The sequence below is a fragment of the Balaenoptera ricei genome, chromosome 2 (assembly GCF_028023285.1).
Source record: "Balaenoptera ricei isolate mBalRic1 chromosome 2, mBalRic1.hap2, whole genome shotgun sequence".
NCBI lineage: Eukaryota > Metazoa > Chordata > Mammalia > Artiodactyla > Balaenopteridae > Balaenoptera > Balaenoptera ricei.
The window spans coordinates 81,758,197-81,779,590 of record NC_082640.1 but is presented as its reverse complement, the minus strand read 5'-3'; the positions used below and the strand labels follow the sequence as shown (position 1 = coordinate 81,779,590).

Sequence of the window (21,394 nt, the reverse complement as noted above, 5' to 3'; positions counted from 1 at the left end):
ATACAGCTTAAGTGCCAAGTAAGAATTCCAATACATGTCAAAATTGCTCATAAGATTTTCTTACAGAAACCTCTTTTAATGTCAAAAGACTTCCTAGCTCCAGAAAATTACAGACGTTGACTATAGAGAATCAAGGTCAAAGTCAAATCATTTAAGGATAGAGTTAGATTACTACATCACAGAATGTTGCCATGGTAGGAAGATGCCAGCCCTATGGATGTGATTGTTTTAGAGGAAGGCAACACAGCACAGGGAGAAAAACAGTGAAGTTGGGGCCGGAGACCTGCATTTTTGTTCCGGCTCTGCTGTTGGAACTCAGGCAAGTGTTTTGACCTTTCTGGGTTTTCATTTCACGTTGTGCACAATTTGAGGATTAGTGCTGTTTGAACTATACTCTCCAAGCCCTAGGAACCTGTAGAGGGTCTGTATGGGCTGTAGCTAGTGTGGAAGCAGCAGGTAAAGTAAGACTCCAGCGCTGCTTCTTTAATTCAACCAAAGGGGCTCTGCTTTGATCAGTTATATTCATTGAGTTTCTACATCTGCTTTAGTTGGGGGGAAAAAGAAGGGGTAGTGGTGAGTTGTGAGGATAAAAACCAAGTAAACTAGAACAACTTGTCTCTGAAATGACATCATTCTAAGTTGCTCATCTGTAGCCAGTGTACCTGTGCTCTGCTCTCTGTACATGTCAGTGGGCAGAAGTTGCAAAGACTGAAAAAGACCTAGTTCTTATTCTCCAGAAGTGTGTTCTCTAGCTGGAATAGGGCCAGGCCATGGCCAAGACAGTAAGTGGGCAAGACTTAAAGGCTCCTCAGTCTCTCATATCTGGCCCATCCTACTACTTGTCTCCTTTGGTGGGAGACTCTCCCCGACCCCATGCTCTTCTGTGTTCTCTGCTCTCCCTCCTGCTCTTGAGGAATGTTCTCATAAACCTTTTATACCAAGATACAAAGTGATACATGCCTTAAAACCTTGGAGCCCCTTGGTGAGATTTGCATGTCAACAAAGACCAAATCTTAAACAAAAGTGATAAAGCTCTAATTATAGCTTCTTCTTGAGGCAGGTGTTCTTCTTCAAGCATGTTACATAGGTGACCACTTTTTTCTCTAAGGTTGGCTCTTGTGGGCATAGCAGTAGAGCATGGTGTTTATGAGAAAGGACTCTGAAGCCAGTCAGTTTGGGTTGCATTTCTAGCTGCATCACTTCGTAGCTGTGTGTCTTTGGGCCAACTACTCGGGTTCTCAGTTTCTTCATCTGCAAAGTGGGGATCAACAACAATACCTACTGCAGATATTTTAAACAAACATTAATGTAGTAATCTCTGCAAAGGACTCAAGACAGAGTACAGCATATAATAAGCATTAAACAAATGGAAAAAGATGTACAAGAGCTATTTGGTAGATAGTTTAGAAGAATGATGAAAGACTAAATATCATGGTTTAGACTATATGGGATATATGAAGAAGAAAAGATGACTAAGTAGTTAAAGAGACTATTGCAGAAAAGATTAGTCTTGATCTGTCTTTTAAATGATTGAGGCCAGATTAGCTGGAGGACATTCTAGGCAGGGTGAAGAACAAGAATAAAGGTGAGAATGGAGGAATAAGCTTAGTGTATCCACGGAACCATGAAGAGGCCTAGAATAGAGGGTATACAATAGTCTGTAGCAGGAGAATAACAGGAAAACTATATTTAAGGAAGATTAGATGGAAATCAGTTCATGGGATGGTTTGCAGTGGCAGAGGGTATTACTTTAGGAGGCTAGTAAGCTATTGCAATATTAAATATCTAGAGTAAGGAGAAGGTACATTATTATAGTGAAGAAACCAAATTTTGGAGTCAGGAGACCCAGGCAACTACCTTAGCATCTATGAGACTCACCACCCCTAAACAAAAACTGGATAATATCCTCATAAGGTTACCAAGAAGATCAGGAGTTGATACATACAAAAGTACTTTGTAGGTTCCAAAGAATTGGAATAATTAGAGAATTAGAGAATTACAGAATTATTAGTACTAGATGTCATTGTGCACTCGTAAACCAAAGTAGCATCAATGGAGGTGAGTAAAAATGTAGATGGGCTGTTGTTTGATGAAAAAATTCAGGAAATATCTTATTAGCTAGAAAAAAGAGGGCATGAATCATTTGGCCTTCATTCTTGGGGAAATGGGTCTTTCTATTTATTAAAAAAATGATTTATTAGCTTAGGATAAAGCTCTTAAGTTTGCTCATTTTTGTTGAAAATATTTTCACATGTATTGGTTTATTGTTTGTGCCTTAACATAAGGCAAAAAATGAAGAGTTCACAAGGACATCATTTCAGGTGTTATCGTGTTTCAGCAATTTTCATTGTCATAGTTATCCCTGTGACCATCAGTTACATTAGATATATAATTCTTTTACTCCTTCATATAAAAAGATATATAAAACAGTGATAAATCTGCATTGATCCAATAAAGACATTCTAGGAGATGCTTTTTAAAACCTGATCTTTTTATTTTCTTATCTCCTGCCTTGTCCCAGCTACTCTACTGGTCCCTCTCATCAGCTCCTTGTGGCTATTGGTGTGACTAGCTTTCCCTTCAATTTCCAGCTCCCCAGGTTTGTTACCTTGTTGTGCTTTAAGGATCCTGCTCGTGGAGTTTTGCGGTCAGCACACTGGCCAGTGCTGTTTTCCCTTGGGCCTTCTGGCTCCAATGAGCTGCCCCCGTGCGTGGTTAGGTTTGCTCTGTCTCTGCAACAGCACCTCTTCATTCCCATCTGAAGGGAAGTTTCTTCCGGTCAGCTGTTTTCCAAAGCACCAAGAATTTCCTGTTGAACAGATATTTGGTGAACCATGTTCATATATTTCTCTAATTTATCTTTGGAAAAATGTCTCTTAAACCAGCAGTCAGAGAGTACAGGGTATTTGCTGCTGAGGTGCTGTAATGAGAAACAGAGGCTTTCTTGCTCTCTTCTGGTGGGGGATCAGTTATCCTCCTAACAGGGTCCTGGATGCTTAACACAAAGTCAGTGCCAACAAAGGAGCAGTTAAGAGTGAGATTTCCCTACTGGGCTGGTAGCAGGGATTAAGCAGATAGTAATAAATAGAAGGTCAGAAACGCACGTGGCAAGCCTGAGGTTCCTACACCAAAGGCGGGAATTCAGGTCAGAGTCAGGGAGTGTGAGGGAAGCATCATGCTGAAGTAGAGAGGGCAGGACTTGGGGAGGCGACCTAGTAGGGCTGTAGCACATCATGCCTCTTGGTCTTCTCTCTCCCTTGCAAGTTAACATCTAGATACCCAGTTCACCTATTTTACTGTATTTGATAAGGAACTTAAAATTGTTTATTTATCTGAAAATACTTTAACTTAGTTTTGGTAATGATTTAGCAATAAATTGCTGACTGTTCAAATGTTCATTAGCTCTTTTAGCCCACAAGGATGCCTACCGTTATAGTCATACTAAATAGCTCTTTTACAAAATGGATTTGTTAACATACAGGCAAAAAATATTTTACTCCCCACTGAACCCTAATATGCGGTTTGGAGTTGATACACTTGCAGTCCAAATCTGGGGCCTGGAGTCAAGGCTGTGTTGCTTGTTAACTGCATATATTAAGGCAAGTTTCCTCAAAACGCTAAACCTCAGCTTCCTTTTCTGGAAAATAATACTACTAATTTCACACAATTATCATGGGAATGAAGTGAAATGAGGTAAATTTCAGAAAATTACATATACAGTGCTTGGCACATGGTAAGTAATAATTAAATATTATTACTAAGGCATCTCATAATAGTCTAGTGTTTTAATCTTTTTCAAAATCCTCCTTCCCAAAACTTTAAATCTTACTCCCAAACTTCATTACTGAAAAGAATGTGTGGCTGTATAATTAAAGGTAATACAACTGGAGGGTAAATATGAGATTTTGAATTCAAGTAAAGAATCATGTGATGATACGTTGGTCTCCCCATCCCTCCTCAATCCCTTCCCCTCCCACATACCTCATACTGATGCTGATTTTGTCCTGATCTGGGCTGCTCCCCATTTTTAAAAAAAAGAACTTTAGAGAGGAGAGTAGGTATGTGGATTTGTATGTGGGTGTGAGGACTTGTGTCAATTACCACTGGCAACATTCACTTTACCTGCAACTGATAGCTTCATAGACCCCAGGACTAAGGACCAAGATATCTTTTTTTTTTTTTAACGTAGATTTTATTTATTTATTTATTTTTGGCTGCATTGGGTCTTTGTTGCTGAGTGCGGGCTTTCTCTAGTTGTGGCGAGCGGGGGCTACTCTTCATTGTGGTGCGTGGGCTTCTCATTGCGGTGGCTTCTCTCTGTTGTGGAGCATGGGCTTTAGGTGCACGGGGTTCAGTATTCGTGGCTCGTGGGCTCTAGAGTGCAGACTCAATAGTTGTGGTGCACTGGCTTAGTTGATCCACGGCATGTGGGATCTTCCCAGACCAGAGCTCGAACCCACCTCCCCTGCACTGGCAGGTGGATTCTTAACCACTGTGCCACCAGGGAAATCCCAAGATATCTTTTTGCTTTAGTTATCTTTCATAAAGCTCTGGTGGAAGCTCTTGGGAGGGAGGGTAACGTGGTGCCATTTACTAGCTGTATAACTTTAGCTGTATCTTTTAATCTCTTTGAACCTCTTGTTTCTTCATCTGTAAAATGGACATATAATAATGTCTTCTTCAACAGGTTTCTGTGAGGATTAATTGGGGTAGTTTAAGCTTCTGGAACATAACAGGTGTTCATTAAATGTTAGCGTCCTTCTCTACCCTGGCCATTTGTCTGAAGGAAGTACCACAGCTGATATCTGAGACTCAGTAACCTTAGTAAGGCAGCTGTGGCTTTGTAACAGAGAGAGAGAGATGGAGACAGAGATAGAGAGAGAGAGAACCCAATGACTAGGAAGGTGAGATTTCAATATTGGAAAATTGCCGCTGGACCATAGAGGTATAAAGCATTCTCCATTTCCCCTCCAGTTTCTTCTTTAAAATATACGCTATATTTTTTCATCTCATCCTCCAACCTAGCAGGATTCCTAAGTTTCCTCCTACTTCTATCTACCTTAATTTTCACAAGAGATACCACACTATGAATCTTCTGTCATTACTTCTTGCATCTTTTCAACAGCCTTCTTAGTTCTCATGACAACTAATATGTACTGGGCTTTGCTCTGGAACTTCACATGTGTTAACTCATCACAAATATCCCATGAGGAGGTACTATTTCTGTCCCAGTTTAATAAATGTACAAGTGAAGGCAGTATAGAAGTGACTTTCTCAAGCTCATCCAACTATTGTAATATGCCTCAGGACTGGAATTCCAATGCAGGTGATCTGAATCCAGAGGCCGTGCTGAAAGCCAATAACCGTTAGTGCCTCTTCATCAAATAGCACTCCTAAGCCTAAGTTTCAAACCTTTCCACATTCTGTTTAGGTTTTGCCCACCCAGACCCATCTCCCTTTAGTTCCCATCTCTCTCCAAGGTGGGTGCTTCTCCATCTTTGGACATGACATGAATGTTTGTGATGCTTCCCTTCTGCTTAAACTGATTTTCTTTCTCTGGATCATTTAAGGCCCAGTTCAGCTAGTTCAGGCTTCTTTGTATCTTTATCGTTTATCTCGTAATTCATGGGCTTGTTGTTTGTCCATTCATTCATTTGTTCATATATTTATTCATTTGTCCAGCAAACATTATGAGTCTATTACATATCAAGTAACATAGATATTTAAAGTTAAATAGGACATAGCCCCTGCCCTTCAAATCACAGTCAGATTTGAGAGATAGACATATAAATAAAATATTTCACACAAATAATTACTGTACTGTCATTTACCATAACAAAGGTACATTCAAGGTATGGTGGGAGCACAGAGGAGGAAGTGCTGGACTCTGAAGAGGTCAAACAAGATGATGCTGGCCCCTGCTGGATCTAAGATACATAGATGAATATACAGAGATATTCATGAGTGAGGCATGTGGGGATAGAGGGAAGGGGAAAGGATGGCGGCAGAAGGAACAGCATGGACACATCGGTGAGGCAACAATACGGTAATCAGGGAACAGTTACTACTTCAGTGCCTTGGGCAGATGTGCTTGGGGGAGTGACAGGAAATGAAACTGCTGAGAAAGGTAGTGTCTTAAGTAGAAGGAATTATATCTTTTAAATATATTAATTTTAGAGAGGAGGATTTGAGAGAAGGGCCAAATTAGAGCTAAGAATACCATATAGGATACAACTGTAGTGGTCCAGATGAGAAATTGTGGAGTTCAGAACTAAGGCATCACTACTGGGATAAGGGGACATACATCAAGTATGAATATGGGATGGATCATATTGAATCTAGAATGATTCCTGGGTATATGTCTTGGGTAAATTAATAACTATGATGATATGACATTAGTTGAGATCAATAATTTGGGAAAATGACTAGGTGTTGTATGAAGTTTAATTTTAGACAACCAGGTGAGGACATTAATAGGTAGCTGAAATGTGGGTTAATTTGGAGGTACATATGCATCTGTGAAATCATCACCAAGATTTATGCTATGAACATATCCATCATCACCCAAAGTTTCCTCCTGCCTTTCCTTCTTTATAATTATTATTATTTTGTGATATGAACACAACGTAAGATCTACCCTTTTAGCAAAATTTTAAGTATACAGTATTATTAACTAACAGCACTGCAATGTACAGTAGACCTCCAGGGCTTATTCATCTTGCATAACTGAAACATTGTACCTTTTGGACCAATTCTTCAATAACCATTTATTGAATGTTTATTATGTCTGCTGGGTTCAGGATGTTTAAAATTGGACAAGTCATAGGCTTACCCTTAAAGAGGACATAGTCCAGTGGATGGAGACAGAAATGAGGTTATAATACAGAAGAATTCGAACTGCTTATGCACTGGGTTGTGGGAGAGTGTGGCAAAGAGAGGGAAAAGCTCAGTGTGGGTGGTCAGTGGAGTCTTCACTGGACAAATGATTTTGAAGTTGAAACACAATTTTTACAGATAAGAAGAGCTAGACATGAATGATATTCTAGGTGGAGAGAATAGAAGAGTTACTGAGGTGTGAAAGAGCGTAGAGCCTATAGTGAATAACAAGCTGTTCTGTATGGTTGGAATACAGAGCAAGTGAGTTCGTCTGTGCAGCTATGCCCACATGTCCGCAGGCTTGCGTTTTGAAGCAGGGCTTCAACGTAGATTGAATTTTCCTGTTCAAAAATTTTCCAACCGTTATAGTCTAGAACAATAGCTCTGAACTAGTAATGCAGGTCAAGAAGTCTAGACACAATTTCATGAAAACTTTAGAGGCATTGACAAAATTGCTGCGTTCATTTAAATAAAAAGCAGGTATTTGTTTCCAGGTTTGAGAGACCCAGGATCTTAGATTGAGTGATTAGCGGAACAATTTATTTTATCAAAGTTGGTTTTAAAATAATTTATCTACCCTACTGCTACTTAACTTTCTTTTCTTTTTCTTTTTTTTAACATCTTTATTGGAGTATAATTGCTTTACAATGTTGTGTTAGTTTCTGCTGTACAACAAAGTGAATCAGCTCTATGTATACATATATCCCCATTACTTAACTTTCTAAAGTCTTTTTTTTTTCTCTCCACAAGGAGAGGTCACATAGGAATACAATAAATATTTTTTGAATTTAATTCAGGAATTAATTTCTTGCAATTTTTATTAGTAGAAAACATGGCATGTAATTCTGAATGAATACCAAATTGTTTCAGACAAGCAGAATTAGACTCTAACAGCTTATGAAACCCGGGAGACATGGGTTTAGAGTCTGTCTGTTTCTCTCCTCCATCTTTTTTTCTTCCCTTTCTCATTGCAGTGCCCTGTCTCTTGTGAAGCTTGGCTCCTGGCCAGAGAATGTATTCCCCAAGTCCCTGCAGGACCCTAGTAAAGTGAAATTGGCAGATTTCCAAGTAGAGGGAGCTGATAAAGAGCCATCAGGCTCCTAAAACAATGTGCAGTTTGTGATGTATTCTTTAAAGAATTAAATAGATTATTTATGTACCCAAATCCATAGTTTGATAGCAACAAAGGCTTTTGGTCATTACTATTATTCTGTGATATATTTCAGTGATAAAATAGTAAGTTCAATTCAACAAAATTGTGTGTGAACACCTACCACATACAGGGCACAGTGCTGGTAAAGCAGCAAAATTAATGTAAACTGTCTTCTTCTTCTTCTTCATGTAATTCAAAAAACTAGCTATCACAAATATGATTTACTTGTGTGGTCATTTGCATTATAAAATACCAAATCATAGGATGAATTATATTCAACCAATGTTTGATTATCTTTAGACATGTTTCATTTGTGGTACAATTTTGTTTTTGTGATTTGGTGTTCTATCTTCAGTCATGGTCCTAACCCTGGGGATGGGTTTCCTGCCACCTACCACAAGGCTGCACTGGTTGCCTAAGGTGGCTTTGCTTTCTCAAGCCACATCCTCTCAGAACTGAGATGTGTTATCCTCATTTTCAAATATATTCTCCTATTGTGTTTTTATTGTTATTACAATGCCTAAATTTGATATAACTATTTTTTTCAATTCATGATACTCCATTGACAAATTTGATGCCTATACAAGATGTATTTTCTCTTGGTATTTATGTCATCACATGAAATGTTTTCTTACTTGAATTACTTTAGTCATTATTTAAGAAATTATCAATCATTGAATACCTAGAATAACAAGATTATTTGAATAAAAAAAATCTTACCTACATGGGTAATATTAATTTGATGAATTTTAAATGTTTGAGGTGGGGGGAATACATTTAGACTGAAATGTTTATGTTTGTATAAGTAAATGTAATTGTAGGAAAAGATATAAAGTGGAAATGATAAGACCATGCAGGTAATATAGCTTTTTAAATTTGCCTGTCACCTTACACAACATTTTCTAAATACTTATTATTACCTTTACTCATATTTTAATTGTGTCCACCCATAAGTGATTTAGGAAAAGAAAATTATAATTTAAACATAGTTATTGGTTCTGATTTGCTTTAACTAGTTGTTTTAAAAGTAACTGTGTTGAAATTCAGATATTGCCCTGTCCCCTCTGCAATTTTTCACACGCTGTGTATCTTGAATAGCTTTGAAAAATGTTGGAAATGGGATAAATCTAGGATTGAATTCTGATGTTCATTTTAACGTTCCTTTCTTTTAGGTACTGCATTAAGTTATGTGGAAATGAAAGCGATTCACGAAACCCCTCCTCCAAGAGTGAATGAATGTCTTTCATAAATGGAGCTTGGCTTCTGGTTTTCCCAGGACACTGACATTGTGGCAGAGCCACAGCGGCCCTTCCTGCTATTTTCAGTGATTCACAGAACATCTGAACAGTGATGCTGGCCTTGGATTTACAGATTTCCATCCTGATACCTTATTTACTTCTTTGGGGCAGAAAAGCTTGCACTAATTGCTCTCCATGGTGGCTAATCTTTTCAAGAGCCTGATTTTACCTTACATCCATAAGCTTTGCAAAGGAATGTTTGCAAAGAAATTGGGAAATACAACCAAAAAAAAGAATCGTCAGCTGAAAAAGGATCAAGACGTTCTTACTGCTGGCCAGACCAAACCCCCTAAATTTTCTAATACCTTGAAAAGCACTGTAAAGAAGATTGCAAAGTGTTCATCTGCTCGCAACTTATCCACTGAAGAAGACGAGGCTAACAAAGAATTTTCCCTCTCCCCCACGTTCAGTTACCGAGTAGCTATTGCAAATGGCCTCCAGAAAAATATTCATATAACCAATGGTGATAATGAGGATCTCCTTCAGGAGTTATCTTCCATTGAGAGCTCCTACTCAGAATCACTCAGTGAACTAAGGAGCAGTACAGAAAACCAGGCACAGTCAACACGCACGATGCCAGTTAGACGCAACAGGAAGAGTTCAAGCAGCCTGGCACCCTCAGAGGGGAGCTCTGATGGGGAACGCACTCTGCATAGCTTAAAACTAGGAGCTTTACGCAAACTGAGGAAATGGAAAAAGAGTCAAGAGTGTGTCTCCTCGGATTCAGAGTTGAGCACAATGAAGAAAACCTGGGGAATCAGAAGCAAATCTTTGGACAGAACTGCCCGAAACCCAAAGACCAGTGCCCTGGAGGCCGGATTCAGTTCCTCTGGCTGCATTAGCCAAACACAGGATGTCATGGAAATGATCTTTAAGGAACTTCAGGGAATAAGTCAGATTGAAACAGAACTTTCTGAACTCCGAGGGCATGTCAATGCTCTCAAGCATTCCATTGATGAGATGTCCAGCAGCGTGGAGGTTGTACAAAGTGAAATTGAGCAGCTCCGTACAGGGTTTGTCCAGTCTCGGAGGGAAACCAGAGACATCCATGATTATATTAAACACTTAGGTCATATGGGTAACAAGGCAAGCCTGAGATTCTTAAATGTGCCCGAAGAAAGATTTGAATACATTGAAAGTGTGGTGTACCAAATTCTAATAGATAAAATGGGTTTTTCAGATGCACCAAATGCTATTAAAATTGAATTTGCTCAGAGGATAGGACACCAAAGGGATTGCCCCAATGCAAAGCCTCGACCTATCCTTGTGTATTTTGAAACCCCTCAGCAAAGGGATTCCGTCTTAAAAAAATCATATAAACTCAAAGGAACAGGCATCGGAATCTCGACAGATATTCTTACTCATGACATCAGAGAAAGAAAAGAGAGAGGGATACCATCCTCCCAGACATATGAGAGCATGGATATAAAGCTGTCTACTCCAGAGCCCAAAAGCAAGAAGAACAGTTGGCAGTCACCTGATGACAGTGATAGAGAGCTGGAATCTGACCTAAACAGAAACAGTTATGCTGTGCTTTCCAAGTCAGAGTTTCCAACAAAAGGAAGTACTTCCAAGTCAAGTTCAAAATCACACAATGCTAGAGCCAAGAATAAAACTTCTAGTAGCAGCAGAATTGCAAATAAATCAGAATATGATAAAATTTCCTTGCATTTGCCAGACTCGGATAACTTGGCAAAGCAAACCACAACCTATTATGCAGATGCAACACCTCTCTGGCACTCACAGAGCGACTTTTTCACCACTAAACTTAGTCATTCTGAATCAGACTTTTCCAAATTGTGTCAATCTTATTCGGAGGATTTTTCAGAAAATCAGTTTTTCACTAGAACTAATGGAAGCTCCCTCCTGTCGTCTTCAGACCGGGAACTTTGGCAGAGGAAACAGGAGGGCACACCTACCTTGTATGACAGCCCTCAGGATCAATGTTTGAATGGGGCTTCTCAGGGTGTCCAAGTACAGGGTGAAATTGAGAACACAGAAACTGTGGACAGTGGAGTGAGTAATAGCATGGTGTGTGCATCTGGAGACCAGAGTCACTACAGTGATTCTCAGCTCTCTTTACATGAAGATCTTTCTCCTTGGAAGGAATGGAATCAAGTAGAGCAAGGAGCTGATTTAGGTTTAGATTCATCCACCCAGGAAGTTTTTGACTATGACACAAACAGTCTATCTGATCAACAGCTAGATGTTTACCATAAAGACCTAGAAGACTTGGGAAAGTGCCACAGTGTCCTTCAGGATGACTCTGAGAGCTATGATTTAACCCAAGATGACAACTCATCTCCATGCCCTGGGTTGGATAATGAACCACAAGGACAGTGGGTTGGCCAGTATAATTCTTATCAGGAAGCTAATTCTAATGAGCTGTACCAAAACCAAAACCAGTTGTCCATAATGTATCGAAGTCAAAGTGAATTGCAAAGTGATGATTCAGGGGATGTCCCACCCAAATCTTGGCATAGCCGATTAAGCATTGACCTTACTGATAAGGCTTTCAGCTTCCCAAAATTTGGATCCACACTACAGAGGGCTAAATCAGCCTTGGAAGTGGTATGGAACAAAAGCACACAGAGTCTCAGTGGGTATGAGGACAGCGGCTCTTCCTTAATTGGGAGATTTCGAACATTATCCCAATCAACTGCAAATGAATCAAGTACCACGCTTGACTCTGATGTCTACACAGAGCCTTATTACTACAAAGCAGAGGATGAGGGGGACTATAGTGAACCAGTGGCTGATAATGAAACAGATTATGTTGAAGTGATGGAACAAGTCCTTGCTAAGCTAGAAAACAGGACTAGTATTACTGAAACAGATGAACAAATTCAGGAGTATGATCACCCTTCATATGAAACACCTTATGAAACCCCACAAGATGAGGGTTATGATGGGCAGGCAGATGATGTGGTTAGTGAAGGGGGATTGGAACCCTTAAAGGAAACATCAGCTGAAATGAAAATAAAAGAAGATGAAAACCAAAACATCCCTGAAAAGCCCCTGGAAATCATAAAGCCAAAGCAGATTCGTCCCTCTTTCAAAGAAGCAGCTTTGAAAGCCTATAAGAAGCAAATGGCAGAATTGGAAGCGAAGATCCTGGCTGGAGGTATTTATGTTTAAATGCTACATTATGAGCTCATTGTGTTTTACCATTGGGTGGTGTTCTTTAGAGCATGTTCTATGTTTACTCTTGGGGGAAGGAATTTACTTTCAAGGAATTTGCATGTTTATTCTGAGAAGGATTTTATTTTACTCAACTCCCCCAACAAGTTGGGCTTGATGATTTAAAATCAAAGTGTTTTCAAATAGGTCATAGTAAAATAAGCCCTATACTCTGTGGCTCAAGATTTCTGTGCTAGGATTAAGCAAAAACCCCATTTCATATTTCCAACTTTATTGCATCAGTTATCAAAGGAAGGATGAGTGAAATCAAAGAGCAGCCTGGGGTCTACTTTTTGGTCCTGTTAGGTTTTACAGGGATTGGGAGAAAGATAAAATTAATCTTAAAGAATTAGGAAAGATGGAGTCCCAGATTTCCCACTCCTTTTCCCATCAAATCTATACTTTGGAGCCTGCCAGCAGGAAGAGCTAGTTCTGCACAGCCAACCCCAGCCCATACCATGGAGGACCACAACCTCCCTCACTACCTACCGATGCAGCTGAGGGAGGGTATTAGAGCCAAAACCCTAGGCTGTACCTGAGTGGTCACAAGTCACTCTTTTAGAGGATAAAGGAGATAGAGTTGAGTAGCTTCCTCCTAAAGAGTGGAGTAGAAGTCTCTTGCCCATTATGGAAATGAAAGCAGCACCTTACCTAATAATTTTACTTGACCTCCTGGGGGAACAATTTTGGATCATATACTTTGGAAAACTAGCTGCATGTAAATAAAATATTTTTTGACTTTTTATTTATCAACCAAACTTCATCTGCACTTACCTCAGTCCCTTACCATTTATGTTATTTGCATGCTTATCTCTTTATATCTTTGGGATAGTTTGAGATAATCTCAGTTTTAATGAATTACCTGTTGTTAATGGTTTCCTTGATTATGGCATTGTCATCTTTAAAATACTGTACATAATACTCCATAAAGGTATATATTTATATGATCAAGTGTTACTTGCTATTATGAAATAATATAATAATTTCTTCAGCCAGTAGCTGATTATGGCTTCTTTTTCTTAAGCAAAATTGTGATCAGATACTACTCCAAACTGGCCATTTTCTGGTTGACATGGGTGGATCGTTGAATAATCAGATACCTTTATGGTTAAACTGTTTCAGGCCCTAAAACAAGTGAAATAACTATTAGGGTTCTCTGCTCTAAAATTCTGTCCATATAAAACAACATATCTTATGTAATTTATTTAAAGAACAATATAAGTCAAGGGCATCTTGGGTACATTGGCTGTGTTTTTTGGTTGTTATTGTTTTCAGGGAAAAGTTCTCAACTCTCTTTAAAATTGATTTGAAAGGGCCAAGTAGTCAAAATTTTTATGTAAATGTAATTCATATTGGAATAATGTCTATCTTATTTCAGAGTGACTTTTAATATTAGATATTCTTATTACTGAAACTCAGTTCATAGTTTCTTGAAATGCAGGTCAGCTTTTTGACAGTGTATTTTACTTACTATGGATTCAGAGAGGTCTACTTAAAGGCATATTAAGAATAAGCAGTGTGTGTGTATATGTTTGTGTGTGTCTGTTTGTTGTGATGCAATACATGAACGTTTTAATGCTAACTGGTTAAGGTATCTGAAATGTTAGGCAATATTATAAATACAGTGAAACTATATGTTTCAGAAAAAAAGTGGCTCTTCATTAACTTAAAAAATACCCCAAATTAGCAAACTTCTGCAAGGTAGATTTTTACTGATAATGACCATTTACATAGCTAACAATCCTAGTCATTCAATGGCACTTATCCTCAGAAGACATAAATACACTTGGTTATCCACACATCACCCACTTCAGAATCCTAAGAAGGTAAAACAATCGGTATCACATACCTGACACACCAGGCCTGACAACAGAGGACTCAGACCCCTCTACGTCTTGGAGCTTGGCTTGTTATCCTATGAGCCAGCTTTGAATGGAATCTGTTGGATATCATTTATCCTAGAGGAAATCATACACACGTCTTTAAGATGCTCTCTGGTTGCTTGAAAGGCACCAGATTGACTACCCAGGAGGTTGCAGTAGCCTAGATTTTAAAGGCCATCTCTTCTCCCTTTGGCAGCAGTCAGGCAATTGTCCCCTTCCTGTGCCGCCAATATGCCTCATGAGGAAGGGCAGCCAAAGAAGGGCATTTTTCAGGCCCCTTCCCGGCTCAGAGCATCCCAATGAGCTGCCGGTCGTCATGATGGGTTTCATGTCCATGACCATCTGCTTACCGGGCTTTGGGTAGATGCCAACAGATTTTTCTCTCCATGACCACCCAGTCACCATTAGGTAGCAGTGCTGTCTTTTCTCCATTACTAACCTGGCAATATTGGACCTTAGAGCTCTTGCTGTAAACGATGTGGGATGCGGTTCTCCTGTCATTGCTTGATGGAAATGTTAGCTCATAAATTTGAATCACTTATTTCAACTTTTGTCTTCAGGGTCCTGGTAAAGAGGGATTTTTTAAAGACCCCAATGTACATGGATGTTTGGTACTAGTGTTTCTGAGAATCTTCACCTTGAACAGCAGGCCAGTGGGGAAAGAGATTTTAGACTGTGTGTAGCCAGAACCCCCATGAGGCCATATTCTTCTCTTGTTGCTGGAGCCTGCTTGTGTAGCTGGCCTGAAACCCACACCATGGCAGTGAACATCTGATCCCCTACCTCTAGCCCTTCACCACCCATCAACTGGAATTAATTATTATCTCCTCTGAATTTCCCTATACCTATCTCTTATGGCTCTGGCTTCCACCTTATGTAATGACAATTTATGTGCATTCCTCATGTTCTCTTCTAAACTGTAATTTGAAGGCCAGAGGTCTTGTCTTTTCATCCCTTCGTCTGCACTGTGCCTAGACCAGTGCTTTATACAGAGATGGCACTGAATTAATACCTTGGATGAATGCCTGAATCAAGGGAAGCAGGATACTAAATAAAAAGCACAAGCTTTGAAGTCAAATCCAAATCCAAACTGTGACCTTTAATTGCTAAGACTATGACTTTATCTCCTGAGAGTTCAGAAGTATGATTAGAGATAAAAACTTATTATTGAGCACTACTATATACCAGGCACTTTCCAGGCAGTTTATCTACTTTTTTATCCCTTTGCTTCCTACAACATCACTATGAATTTGATTCCATTATTATCTCATTTTACAGGTGAGGAAACTGAGATGTTGAAAACTTCCATAACTTGTTCAGTGTCATACAGTTACTAAGGGGGTGAATCCAGAATTAAATAGATGGCTAATTTGTTTATTTAGAGCAGCCATATGCTTACTCACCTCAAAGGTTGTTTTGTTCATGTTTGAAGGTGGAGAAACATGATGAAAATGGAGGAGGCATGAGCCATGAGCCTTATTCCAGCTAAAGGATTTTCATGAGAAAACAGGACTAATAGGAAAGGCACTAGGGTTTTGTTATGAAATAGTTCATTCCCAGTTTTTCTGCTTCAAATCCATGGTTCATCTTATAAATCAAGGCTTGTAGAGCCCAATAAATAGTGTACAGCAGCTGCTTGAAGGATGCTGTTTTGAAGTCTGAGTACACTTTACCTGATTCTAAAGTCAGTTTGCAGTAAATTTTTCTAGCAAAGAACAAAAATTTTGTTTTGTTTTGAAATGCCATTTCCAGGCTGTCTGTAGGTTCTGAAAGAGGCTGCTCCTAGACAGATTATAAAGTCCATGAGTGAACTGTTCCTGCCGTTGCTACTGTAATGCCAGAGCCTGCCCCAGTATCTGGCAAATTTATCTAGCCCACACATATTTATTTATCTCGTCTAGTCTAAATGCTAGACTCCTTTCTAAGTTGCTTGGCTATCTAGTTCCATACAAAGTGGAGAACTCTTAGAATTCAAATAAACTTTAGTTTTCTTTCTTTCCATCCAAAAGACAATTTTACTAGATATATTTTAATATAGTACAATAGGGAAAATGTGATGGAGAGTGCAAACAGGACTTTTCACTCCTTTGGCTCCGTTAATCACATCTTTCTTTCTATGATGATGTAACTTATACATCTCTAAAAACTTAGCTGAATTTACTTAAATTCCAGGTTTAATGTTGAAGAATAAATAGTTCAACTAAGTTTTGGAGGTTTGTTGGCCCAAGTTTGTCTATCACGAGGTGCTTCTTAAATTTTTGAGTGCCTCTGGGCCTCCCCTGCGGAGAGTCTAGGTCAGGAGCGATGGGGTCTGCCTTTTTAACATGCTGCCTGATGCAGATGAGCATCATAGCACAATTGAAGAGTGCTGCTACGCACTGTACAGCAAATATTATACCTTCCCGCATAGTGTTGTTTCATCTCTTCTTTTCAAATTAGAAGAGATAGAATCAGTCTAAGAAAACGTGTGAATAATTTTCTTAAAATGAAGAATGATTTTCTAATTCTCCAGAGCAGTAGTTTATTACACTTATGAAAAGGTTTTGGTAATTTATACACATTAAAATATAGAGAACAATTTATGTATTCCTTGAAATTGAAACATCCTCCTTCAAGGCAAGTATAGCAGTACTGGTAATAGCAGAAGGCAAAGCATTTGTAAAATGTTCTATTAAAACGCTGTGCATAGCAATACACTTTTGGTTTAGTATTGTTTGCTTCTAAATACTCTAGAATTACCTGTAATATAAAGTGATTGTCTTGGTTTTTGAAATAGATTATGATCTAGAAAGGAGACCTGTGAAGAGTGAAGTGGCCAAGGGCCCTTACAGGCATTAGACACAGCTGGCATCTCTACTTCTTGCTAGACAGAAAGCCCAAAATACCCAAGGGAGTAATTCTTCTAGGAGACAGGACTGGGACTCAGAATACAAATGTGTTTATAAATCAGTTGTGTGGGGAGAGAGGTAATGGTGGTATGTTCCAAGAGGACCCAAAGGTCTTAGAGTATATGCTGGTGTGAGATGGAGCTAACAGATAGGGACAGAACCAACACATATTTAACACCTTCCTATCCTATTCACCTCTAGAAATTTTAAGTACATATTTAATCCTTGTTGGGTAGTATTAGCCCCACTTTGTAAATGAGATGACTGAGTCTTAATGAGGCAAAAGCAGGTCAAAGTCTATACAGCTAATAAGAATATTGATGGAAATTCATGTACGTATGATAGAATTCAGCATCTGATGCTCTTTCCATGACATCCCATTGCAGGTGTGGGCAAGTGTTGTCATGAAAAGGCATAGCTCATATTTTTAAGCATACAAATAAGTTGTGCTTTTAAGATCAGCCAGTTTTGTGTTAGCTTCTGGAGTAAGTATTGATCTCTGTTAACACAAAGTGAGTAATAATTTGGGATGAGATATTATCACATTTTTAAGAAGTTTACAAAATCTGGAGGGTGACACTTGTCACATTAAAAGACTTTATTAAGAGTGAGGAAGTGCCGATAATAGTAGTTTTTGAGAAATGAAAGCATTTTACAGGAGGTAGGGAAGAAATTCACAAGGATACACGAAAGCCGGCTATTAACAGGAACAATGAAAATGCAGGGTTCAAAGATTTTGTTTATTATAATTATTAATGGCTCCCAGCTATATACCTGGAACACTTGTCTTTGTAGGGAAACTAAAAACACATTTTTCAGGGGAAGTATTAACTGACGATGAAAGATGGTGATTTCCAGATTGTACTAAGAGTATCACTTCAAAGCCTGCAGTGCGATTTCCAAATTCCAGAGATTCAAGAAAAGGTATTATGTCAAAATCTCAGGTGGATAGGTTTTTGTTTGTTTGTTTTGGCTAATGTCATTGTTCATACACTTTCTGCAAGTTCAAATAGAGAGATATATTCTATAGAAATTGTGAATCATGTGAGAATTTTCTATGTGGTGTGGAATAAAATAAAGAGACTCTGTAGCCTGGTGTAAGACACAGCAAAGCATAGCCTAATCAATTGTTATTGATTAGATTAGAATTGGAGGAGATGGGACCTGAAATAGATATACCCACGGGGGTGATTCAGACTCTGGGATAAATTCCAGGAGGAAGTGAGGAGAGAAAGTCCAGTGCAGCAGAAGAAAATCTGCTACTTGGAAAGTATACCTCAGGCTACAGATGGCTACTAAGGCATCGAGAGTTTAACTCTGCTTATCAGCTGGGGAGGTACAGAACAACCAGGAACAAAGAGAACTGGGGACATGAGGTGGGCAAGAATTTTCTCCTGGAAGGCTTCTTTTTTGATTGGGCATTGGTTACCTGGTTAGGGACTAGGAAAGGATCTGAACATCCCAGAATGGGAACTATTAAGAGGAAAGCAAATCCCAGTGGGATTGATATACTAAATAGGTCATCCAGAGAGCGACCTAGTTGCCTGAACTGAGGTCCATGGTCAGGAATGAGTCTCTAATATAGGTAAAAAAAAAAAAAAAAAAAAAAAGTTTGATTGTTCCACTGGCATCCAAGGACTGAGCCCAATTTGCAGGGAGAATGACTTGATGCTGAGTCAAAGATTGCCGGGAAGCCGTGACTGCAAACAGAACTGTTCCCCATGATAAGGTATTAGCTTAGGTTGCCTCCATAGACTACAAGACCAGAAGGAACTAAATGCATTAACGGACTTCTTCACCATGGTTTATTCCAACCTATGGTGTGCATTTTCTTCTTCTTCATTTGAAAAGGAAAGTATGTTATGGAATCTTGTCAACTACCTCTTTCATCAAACTTGGTTCATGCTGGGTCTCAGCTACTTCCAAAAGTAAAAGAAACCCTTAGAGGATAAAAATGACTAATATTCAGCAGATTCCAGCGACTGTGATATGACTCTGTAGGCAGTCCCCAAAGATCCCAAAGATACTTTGAGCAGTGTCACCTTATTTAGAATAAATGTATCTCTCTCTACTCCCTCCAATCATCTTCACTTCCAACTTATCCCTTACTTCTTCTCCAGTTCAACCATGGTTACTACTTTAAAAAGGATAGTACTAATTTCTAAGTATGAAACTTGATGTGTGTGTGGATATTTTTTAATGTAGCATTGGCACACACAAGCACACACATTTATTTTCTTAGGAACCCCATAAGATAGGTAGCTTAATAACAAGTAACACTTATTGAGTGCTTTTTTATGTGCCAGACACTATTCTAAATATTTTATACTATATTAAGTTATATAATCCTCACAATAATCCTATGAGCTAGGTACTATTATTATCATCTCCATTTTATAGATGAGAAACAGAGACACTATATTTCTTCTAAGAGGAGAAAAAAAAAACTAAGAAGTAGCAGAACCAGGATTTAGAATTAGGCATTTATTTTCCAGATTCTATGTGCTTACTCACTGCTGCCTAGTTTGGGATTTTAGAAATTAAGTATTGCTATTCAATTTATAAGATGGAAACCTGAGGTGGCGGAATCTTGATTTACCTGACAGCACAGATTTGTAAGCAGAGCTACAGTTACAAGCTGTTCTCCCAAATCATAAGCCAGCACTCAAGCTATCAGACCCGTCTTCCATTTTACATGATATTATTACAGGCAACGTGATTATCCAGGTACCATTTCTGTGAAACTTGTGATAAATGAAATTGTTGGCTGCATGTAATAGTGGCAACAAGAAATGACAGACTGAATATGATATTATTTCCCAGAAATGTAGGTTAAGCTTCCTCTTTCTTTTTTTTTTTTTTTTTCCCTCTTTCTTTAACACCTTTTCTGATGCTTAATGATGTCTTGTGGAAAGCCCATGGCTTTCATTTTCTATTTTGTTCTTTAGTGATTACAGTTGAAGACACACACACTCACGTGGGCATGCACAGAGACAGATGTGAATTCACTCAGTGTTAACAGGGTGGTATTTTACTATGTGAGGAAAATCAGTAGGAAAATTCCCAAGTTGATCAACATTCCCTTTGCATTTTCTAAACACATAAAGCAATTTTCATGTTTCTTAGAATTAACTATCACATGTATTTAATTCTCATAAAACACCAGTGAGAGAGCCAACCTCTTCAAGTCTCTGTTACCTTAAGGTAATTACTAGTAGTTATGTAGGTTGTAAAACTGGCAAGCGATGGGACCAGGTATCAACTCCAGGACTTCTGAATCCTACTCTGGTGCTCTGTGCACAACAGCATGCTCTTAGCTACTTGTGTACATTTATGCTCCTTCCTTCTGGACTTTAGAACACCTGGTCTGTAACACAAACTTCTGGGGCTATGTCAAGGGTATTTCTCTGCTGATTCTTAAAGTTAGTGGTTCTCAGGTTTTAGAATGCATGAGGATCACTTGGGAGCACTTGGACTAAAATATAAATTCCTTGATCAAATCTTTAGTTAATTTCAATGCAGTATGATTCATGGATCACATTAAGAAATGCTTAACAGTTAATAGTTAATAATAGATACTAAGTGCTTTTCTCCTTTCACTCTTTCTTGAATGATTTCATACGCTCCACTGGCTTGTTATCATTTTTTGTGTTGATGGTCCCAAATCAGTGTCTTTGGGCTAACTCTCCCTTCCCCAAATGTATATCATACATTTATTCTTTCAGTCATTAATTCACCGACTAGTTCACTCATCCCTCAGTAAGTATATAATTGCCTGGCTGGGCATCTGGGATATAGTACTGACAAATCTTATTTGGTCTTCGTCTTTGTTAAGTGATTGTGATGAACTTAAATTTCAAAAATACACAAATCCATCATTTTAAACTTGGCTAACTGCTGGAGAAGTAAGTACAAAGTGTTAAGCGGGCATATTATCATTTGAAGTTTAGAAAAGACTTCCCTGAGGAAATGACATTTGATCTGAAGTCTGAAGAATGAATACCTTGAACTAGGCTAAGGGAAAGAAAAAAACATTCCAGGCAGAGGAAGTGGATTGGACCAGGATCTTAAGGCAGAAAGTGGTATGAAATATTTGAGAAACTTAAAGAAAGCCTG

At 38.7% G+C, this 21,394-nt stretch overlaps 1 protein-coding gene across 2 annotated transcripts in view; it reads left to right on the top strand.

The window, feature by feature from the left end:
• Nucleotides 1-9,459: 9,459 nt before the first annotated feature.
• The window catches only part of UNC13C (unc-13 homolog C), a 596,809-nt gene continuing 584,874 nt past the window's right edge, over nucleotides 9,460-21,394 (top strand). The window contains exon 1 of one of the 2 annotated variants that reach the window (XM_059915534.1): nucleotides 9,460-12,451. In XM_059915534.1, coding sequence (XP_059771517.1) covers nucleotides 9,463-12,451 — 2,989 coding nt within the window. In that variant the 5' untranslated portion in view covers nucleotides 9,460-9,462. The remainder of the gene's footprint in view (nucleotides 12,452-21,394) is intronic. The other variant, XM_059915533.1, reaches the window with a different exon arrangement.